This window comes from Trichechus manatus, unplaced genomic scaffold (genome assembly GCF_000243295.1).
Source record: "Trichechus manatus latirostris isolate Lorelei unplaced genomic scaffold, TriManLat1.0 scaffold00268, whole genome shotgun sequence".
Lineage (NCBI taxonomy): Eukaryota > Metazoa > Chordata > Mammalia > Sirenia > Trichechidae > Trichechus > Trichechus manatus.
The window spans coordinates 2,167,802-2,177,009 of NW_004444204.1; the positions used below are offsets into that span (position 1 = coordinate 2,167,802).

At 40.5% G+C, this 9,208-nt stretch overlaps 1 gene segment (V, D, J or C); it reads right to left on the reverse strand.

The window, feature by feature from the left end:
- Positions 1–4,679: 4,679 nt before the first annotated feature.
- On the reverse strand, positions 4,680–5,301 carry LOC111819087 (T-cell receptor alpha chain V region RL-5-like). The segment is given in 2 exon segments: positions 4,680–5,071; positions 5,208–5,301. Coding segments are annotated over 2 exon segments (423 nt in total).
- Positions 5,302–9,208: the final 3,907 nt, after the last annotated feature.

Below are 9,208 nucleotides of genomic sequence, written 5' to 3' on the forward strand. Positions count from 1 at the left end.
AAGAAAAGAAAAGAATAAATAAATAAAAATTAGAAAGAAAAAAGAATAGCAAAGCTCCCAGGGATCCCACCAGTGTGGCTATGAGGTCTGGTGAAGTTGTTCCCAGGTGTTGAAGTACAGGCTGGCTAGAAGGCGTAGGGCTATTCAGGGGACATGAAGAGAAGAAAGTTATAGAGAGACAAGAAACTGAGTAATGAAGAAAGACAAAAAAGGAAAAAGAAAACAAAACAAGTTAAAAAACAAAAAAGAAGAAAAGCTCCCCAAAAAAACAGAGGGAAAAAAATCACGAAAAAAGAAATGCTCTCAGGGATCCCTCTGTGCATCTGTACAAGCTGAGGGGGTAAGTCCCAAGCCGCATAGCACTGCCCAGCCAGAACAGGCTCCCTACTTAAGAAAAGAAAAAGAAAACAAAGAAACAATTCAAAAGAAGCAAACAAAGAAAAAAATGCTAGGATCCCACCAGCATGACAGCACAGCCCAGGAAGCACTTTCACTCTTGAACAGAGCTCTGCAGCCCCTTAGGAAGAAGCAAAGATGGCATATGGAACCACGTATTTGTGCAAAAGGATGGGGATGTGGTGAGAGATAAGGAAGAAATTTAAAAAAGCAGAAAAATGCAACACCAGCAGCCAAAAAACAGCACTCAGGGAGTCGGCCAGTGCTGGTGGGTGGAATCCAAGCAGCTGGTGCTTCCCGGCCTAAAGACTGTGGCCAAGGGAAGCAGAGGAGGTTGAGTGGGGGTGAAGAAGGGTGGCGGTGTGAAAGTGTATATCACCAGTTACCAGTTGCTCTGTCTCCTGCTGGAAGCTCCATAAAGCTGCTTTCTTGTACCCTCTATTTGCTGTTCTCTGATAGGAGTCCAAGGTGGTGGATCCACGCTGCATTAGCTGATAGGGAACCTCTGCATGAATCTCTCTTCGCTCTCTGTTCTCTGTAAGTTTTCTTACTCCATTTGGTGCGTGGCTGAGTTCTTTATCTCTTCATTTGATGTTTTAGCGTTGCAGGGTTGCTGTTTTCTCTGTTTGGCTTAGTTTTTCAGATCTGTGCTGCAGAGGGACAGCGTGGTGCTTCTGCTTAGAGCGTCATGTTACCAAAAGTCCCAGAAGGGTTTTTTTCCCCCTTTGAAAACATTTTATGTAAGAGGAGGTTGTGGGATGTAAGGTAGAGGGTGAGGAAGGGAAGAATGATACTTCTGAGAAGAATCAAGGTGTCAATTGGGTTAAGTTGAGGAATCATGAGAAGAATGACCTCATTTCCCAAATTACATAGTTTGATAGAGAACTTGAGCTATATGAAATTTCTGACAAAAGTCATATGAAAATTTTGATAGAAGAGATCTATTTGATAGCATGCATTGTATACTGAAAAAATAATACAATTTCTTGAAATCAGGAGAATTCTAGAAACCCAGGACAAAGGGTCACCATCTACACAGAAAATGTTTCCATCAAGATTTTGGTTGGTAAAAAGGAAAATAGGATATGTATATGATGTCCACTCTGACTTCATTCCACCTCTTCCCTTGTCCTGTCTAACCCTTTTCACACACACCTTTCTGGCCCATACAGCTGATTCTGGTGTTCGCTGCTCAAATTAAAAATTTTCCCCTTCTTTTACTTTTTCTTTATTTTTCCCCCTTTTGTCTTCTTCTCTTTATTCTTGTCCCTTCTAGTCTCAGAGGATATATAGGAAAAGTTGGAAATCAGAGGTATTAGAATAATTTTTTGCTCAGTGGATTTTTGAAATTTCAGTAATAAATATATTTTAAAGAATGAAGACAGGTAATGGAGATTTTTCTGTCAAGTCTCCATGCTCACTGGAGGCAGATCACTTTAGTCCTTTAATAGTTCCCTTCTCAAATAAAAAATGGGAATTCTATTTTCCTTTAAAATGGAGAAAAAATGTAGTATCATGAGTTCTTCATTGTTCACCTTTAGAATATCTTAAGATATAAGTCAAGCACTTTGTCCCCATCCAAAACCACATGCAAATTTTCAATACATTCAGTTGAGCCTCTCTACAGATGGAACATTGCAAAGAGTGGGAATTCCAGAACACTGAATTGTGCCTGTGCAGAACATGTACATAGACCAAGAGGCAGTCTTTCAAACACATCAAGGGGATACTGGGTGGTTTAAAATCAGGAAAGTTGTGTGTCAGGATTGCATCCTTTCACTATACTTATTCAATCTGTATGTAGAATAAATAATCCAAGAAGCTAGACTATATGAAGAATGTGGCACCAGGATTGGAGGAAGACTCATAAACACCCTTTGATATGACACAACCTTGCATGCTGAAAGTGAAGAAGACTTGAAGTTCAAAGACTATAGCTTTTAGTGTGGATTACACCTCAACAAAAAGAAAACAAAAATCCCCACAGCTGGACTAGTAAGCAACATCATGATAAACGAAGAAAATACTGAAGTTGTCAAGGATTTCATTTTACTTGGATCCACAATCAATGCCCACAGAAGCAGCAGTCAAGAAGTCAAACTATGTATTGCATTGAGCAAATCTGCTGCAAAAGACCTCTTTAAAGTGTTAAAATGCAAAGATGTCACTTTGAGAACTAAGCTGCACTGACCCAAGCCATGGTATTTTCAGTTGACTAACATGCATGCAAAAGCTGGACAATGAATAAAGAAGACTTAAGAAGAATTGATGCCTTTGAATTATGGTGTTGATGAAGAGTATTGAATATACCATGGACTTCCAGAAAAAACAACAAATCTTTCTTGGAGGAAGTACAGCCAGAATGCTCTTTAGACAGAAAGATGGCAAGACTTCGTCTTATATACTTTGGACGTGTTATCAGGAGAGACCAGTCCCTAGAGAGGGGCATCATACTTGCTAAAGTAGAGAATCAGCAAAAAAGAGGAAAACCCTCAACAAGATGAACTGACACAGTGGCTACAACAATGGTCTCAAACATAGCAATGAGTGTGAGGATGGTGCAGGAACAGGCGGTGTTTCATTCTGTTGTACATAGGGTTGCTATGAGTTGGAACTGATTTGACAGCACCAAACAACAACAACAACAGTGTGCTCATGGATTTTTACCTTTTTAAATATCTTTACTGTCATTTTACTGGGGCTTCACAAAGGAGCAGAGATAAACGTCTATGTTAAAGCTTCCATGTGTAACCAAAATCTGAGATTTATTTTAATTGTATATATTTTAAACTATCTGAAGCTGTTTTTACCCGGTACGTAAATTAAATATTTATTTTGAATGAGTAGTTATTGTGTCAGCTAATTCATAAGACCTAGAGAGAGGACCTCTGAAAAAAAAATGAGAAAGTAATAAAACTAAGAAATAAAGGGCAATCATGAAAAATGAAAGGTTTATAGGCAAGGTCCCTTCGGTGATAATGGCATTTTCGGTAATCTGCATAGTTTCATTCCCCGGTAGCCTCTGAGATAGTGAACTATGCATACCACTCTCCACTCTTACTTTTTATGCTCAAAGACTTTTCTCACAAGAAAACAAAGTATTATGTAGGGATCAATAAACTGATACAGATCAAGTTATCTACAACAGAGAAGGCCAAAGAAAACCTCCACTATTTGCAGACACCAAGATATCTGCAATCAAATTCAAAGATTCTTCTTCTTTGACATCCTCCCTCTTCTCCTAGTCCCAGCAACCATCTCTAACTCCATATATTATCCCTCATCTATAGAGGAAATGACTTCAAAGTTGTCGGAAAAGCTTTGGATTTATTTGTAGATTGGTGATTTGGAATTTCCCCCAAACAAAATCAACAATCTACAGAGGGAGAATTTCAGCTAACAGAGTTTTCCTTCTCCAGACTCTGGGCACTGCCCATCTAGCTCAGGTAGTTCTTGCTGCTAAAAAGCCATCTCATTGAAATATTATACAATGTGAGAGGTCTCTACAGAATTTGGATTTAAGTCACTTCTTTTGGAAAATATGTCTACCATTTAATTTCTAAGAAAAGAAAGAAACTAAAAGAAATGTCACATCTTCTCTTTCCATATATGTGGACACACATAGGATTCTTCTTTCCTTTCTTTTATCTTTCTTCCTTTAAGAACTCATTGTTTTTTGGGCTAAAGACTCCAAGGAAATCACTTCTTCTTTCCCCAGCTTGTCAGGGAGACATTAAGCATATACAACTTCATCTGCTCCAGGTGAGTCTCTAAACACAGTATCTTCCTGAATGAGCTGAGGCAAGGGTAAAACCTAACTCAAATCCGTTGCTGTCAAATTGATTGCGACCCATAGCAACCCTATAGGATAGAGTAGAACTGCCCCATAGGGTTTCAAAGGCTGTAATCCTTACTGAAGCAGACTTCCACATCTTCCTCCAATGGAGTCAATGGTGGGTTTGAACCACCAACCTTTTGATTAGCAGCAGAGTGCTTAACCACTGTATCACCAAGGATCCTAGAGAAAAGGTTTAATGACAAAAATTTTAAGCAAGGATGAACACGTTTTGAGTTTTTATTCTTTTAGAATCACAAATTTCAGAACTGGTAGAGGAACTGGTGACAGAGTGTTTTCACTCTCACCACTGAAGCATCTTATGTAGGGCATGCTTACTTCTTGTTCTTCTGCTGTGTTCTTAGAGTGCATTTGGATGGCTTTTACATCAGCTAGAGTGCCTGTGGTGGGTGGTAGGTGACAACAATAGTATATTAGCTCCTGGTCCCTAAACCAGAGTGGATCACTGCATCAGAGACTCAGCCACCTGCCCTTCCTGTGCTGCTTGGAGTTTGTGCTCAGCTTCCACTACAGTTCCTGTCACTGTGTCACCCAAAACACAGTAGTACACAGCCGAGTCTGACTCTTGGACTGAGGCTTTCTTCAAGTGGAAAGAAGATGTTTCTTTATTGTACGTGGCTTCAAAACTTTTGTTACTTCCTGTTTCTTTGGCCTTTGTGGCTTTTAGGAGAAGCTGCAGACCTTCATGGGAGTACTGCACATACCAGAAAAGGACAGGGTACCCTGTGGTTTCATAGGAGCAGTTCACAGTCAGAAAAGCCCCTTCAGAGAGGGTCACTTGGCCTTCTGTCTGGGTCACTGTGTCTCCATTGTTTCCTCCTGAAAAAAATTACAATAACAGATTCTGGTTACCTTGGATATGATCTGGCTATATTCTTTTGGAGAAAATTGTGGCTAAAGATTACACTGAAATGATAGAACAAAAGTCTGTAAGCTTAAGTACCATTTTACTTACCAAATAATAAGAATAGCACAATCACTGATCCTGGAGAAGAGTTCATTTTCAGCGCCTCTGGTGTCCTTGTGTCTTGACTGCTCAGCGTGAGGAAAGGTTAAAGTCACAGTAAAAGGCTGAATGTAAGACCCAGAATTTAAGCAGGAAGATGCACCCCCTTGTGGGCAAGGTACTAAACACTGAGAAATGTTTACCTTTTCCCCTCCCAAAAGTTTAACCCTCTATCTTCAGCTCTAACCCTATTTCTAAGACACCCCACTTTTAGCTGTCAGATGGTCATTTGTAAACATAAAGAAATGTTGGTATGTTCATGAACCTAATTTTTTTTCCTAGCACACTGCACTATGTGTAAGCTCCATACCATGACACTTCTGAGAATTATTTCATTTTACTTTTCTTTCTTATTTAACCATTTTTAGCAACTCTGTGATCCACTGAACTATCATATAAGCAAGTTTAAGGATAAAACCAGAAAAGTGTGAGTAACATATGCTCAGTCATTAGTGGATGATTTTGAATGGAAGAGACTTATTTTTATCACCATTCTATCCCCAAACCTTGAACAATACTGGAGATGTAGTCAACGAATACCTCTTAAATTCATAAATGAATGACTAAATGAATGGTCACTGGTTGAGGAATTACTGCTACTTGAAATATCAAATTTTTTCAGGTCTAACACAGCATCATTTTAAGAAACACAATCAATTTAACAAAAGCTTTTCAAGAAAAAAGGAAATAGTACGTTACATATATATTGATTAAAAACTGAAAAAATATAAGTCAATATTGAAAACTGCATATGGTTTTCAATAATGAAGAAATGCATCAATTAAAGGTATTTAATCCCTATAAAATTAACTGAGAGCACTTTCTTCTCCCTTATGATTTTAATGATTCCCAGATAATGTGTTTGTCCTATGAGCACCAGACAATATGTTCTAAGACTAAACTTTTAATGGAAATTGTGCCTCAAGCATACTCTCTACATATGTCCAGCTGCCAAGATTATTGACCAATACAAATTCAACAAAATTATTTTCAACCACAGGGTACGGTACTCAGATAACATGGATTTACCTCAAGAGACCAAAGAGTGAGTTCAATCTCAGCCTCCAGGGTTGGTAGAGACATGTCTGCTGGTGTACAGAAGCATCTTATAATAAGGGTCACACTTTTCAGTATATAAGAATTAGTTGGTGATCAATTTCAAAGTAGAGATTCAGAGATCTCTCCACATACTTACAAAACCATTATCTCCAGGATTGAGTTCCAGGAAGTTAAAAAGCTCCTCAGTGGTTTGTGATACAGCCAGTGTCACGCAAATTTACAAAATAATCTTTGGGAACATTGACCTAAGAGGACAATTGAGGTCTTGGTAAAATATTTCTGCTGTCAGCATGGGAAATGTCTTTAAAACTCACAGATTTTTAAGCCATTTTCCTTTCATTGTAGTACCAAAGTCACTGTAGCAAAAGCAAATACTGCTTGCCCTCACTATTCTTGTCCATTCAACTTATAACTAAAACTTCTTAATGTTCACAGGACAAACTTTAGATGATAGGTTGCCTCTTTTCTTTCAAGCCCTACTAACATTTATCCTTAAACACAGTAACTTTCTCTTATGCTTCCTGAAAAATTCACTCTCCATGAATTCAGAGCAGTAGCCACATAGTCCTATAAATAGTTACAAGTTCCATACCTGAGCAGAAAAGTTAGGTCTGGATATTGTTTGAGCTCATAATCACTTCTCCCTCTTCCTTTGCCTTTCTACTCTGTCTCAAATATCAGTGAGCATTGTCTTCCTCCTTTCCTGGTTCCTTTGGCCCGTGTCTCTAACCTACTCTAAACTCATTGTTGTCAAGTCACTTTTGACTCATAATGACTGCATGTGTTATAGAGTAGCACTGATCCATAGGGTTTTCTTGGCTGTAATATTTATGGAAGGAGATCTCTAGGCCTTTCTTCCACAGCACCCCGCGTGGGTTAAGCCTGCCAATAATTAGGTTAGTAGTTGAACACAGTCCTGGACAGAGATGGAGAAAAATGTAGAACAAAAATCTAACTCACAAAAAAAGACCAAACTTACTGGTCTGACAGAGACTGGAGAAACCCCAAGGGTATGGCCCCCAGATACCATTTTAACTCAGTACTGAAGTCACTCCTGAGGTTCACCCTTCAGCCAAAGATTAGACAGGCCTATAAAACACACAATAATACATGTAGCTCAGCCATGTTCATGAGACTAAATGAGCACATCAGATTAGGGGCAAGGACAAGAAGGCAGGAAGTGAAAGGAAAGCTGGAAAATGGAAATGGGGAACCCAAGGTTGAGAAGGGGAGAGTGTTGACGTGTTGTGGGGTAAGCAATCAACGTCACAAAAAAAATGTGTATTAATTGTTTAATGAGAAACTAATTTGTTCTGTAAACTTTCATCTAAAGCACACTTTTTTTTTAAAAAGGGGTGGGGCAAGATGGCTGAGAAGTCAGATGCTTCTGGTGGTCCCTCTTACAACAAAGAGCTGAAAAAACAAGTGAATCGATTATATATGACAATCTAGGAGCCCTGAACATCAAAGGCAAAGTTAAGGAATTAGACAGAGTGGCAGGGGGTGGGGGGAAGATGGTTCAGAAACAACAAGGAGTTGCCAGACCTGACCTGGCAGGAGACAGAGCTCTTCAAGCTGGAACAGCTCGTGGTGGGCAGTGAGGCAAGCAGTGGTGCTCAGGGGGCATTTTCCACACTGGGGGAGACCCAGCGGCAGAGATTCTACTCAGCCATCCAGAACCAGTGAGAAGTCCCCTCGATCAGCAAAAGATAAGTACTTGTGTCTGGTCTACAGCATGGATCAAAAACATCCCCCTTTGGGAAAAATCTTTCTCCCATTTACATCCCTGTTCCCTGCTCTGCACTGGGTCCGGGATGGCTTCAGGGATTGCCGAGTCCCCCAGGCCAGAAGTAGGACCCATCATGCACCTTGCCATTCTCCCAGCCTTGGAGAGGGAATAAATTAACAAACAGGGAAAAAAATAAGCTGTCAGCTCCTCTAACTGAGGAATTCAAGGTTGACACAGCTCCTTTGCCTAGGCATAGGCATAAGAGGTCCACGGACTTTGAATGATTTTCACCCCTGCATAGACTTGTGTGGGCCCATTCCAACAGTGTAAGCCCTCATTACCACAGTACAACAGGGTATATACCTGAAGTCTAACTTCAACTCTTTCAGCTGTGAAGTGGCAGGTTCATGATATTTGACCCTGCTCTACCCAGTAAGCAGAGTCTTCACCTACTCACATCAGGGGCCTGAGGACTGATGGCTCCACCCATGCCACCTAGCATTTGTGATGGGGGCCCAAGAATAAGTGGTGCCCCCTAGTCCTTACAGCCAACAGCATTGGGTGCTCATAGTCTGCCTGCAAAACCCACCTACCTACGCACTCTAGGGAACAGGGACATGCTTTCCTCCTGGACACTTGGGGGTGGCCATCAGTCCCTTGCCTTGCTTAGTGTGTGATCCCCTGCTGCAGCCAGATGCCTGTGCCTACACCAATCACCCATGCCAGTGTAGGACTGTAGGTGAGAGCCTGAACCACACACTTGGTGGCCAACTGCCTGGACACCAGAGCTGAATCCATACAGGAGGGGTGGGTGGACTCCTGGGCTCACATACTTAGTGGCAGTTCTGGCCACGAGGTGGCAGGATGTTGGAGCTTCAAGGGCACCAGTGATGAGACTAGCTCACGTGAGCAGCCTGTTTGGGCATATCAAAACAAAACTAGAATCTAGGACACAGTAAGCAAACATAAAATAAATTAATAACTTATTGATGGCTCGGAGACAACAGTCAATAGCAAATCATATAAAGAGGCAGAACACGATGGCTTCAGCAAGCTCCCAAAATAAAGAATCAAGAAATTTTCCAGAGGAAGACAATTTCTTGGAATTACCAGAGACAGAATACAAAAGATTAATACACAGAACTCTTCAAGAAATCAGGAA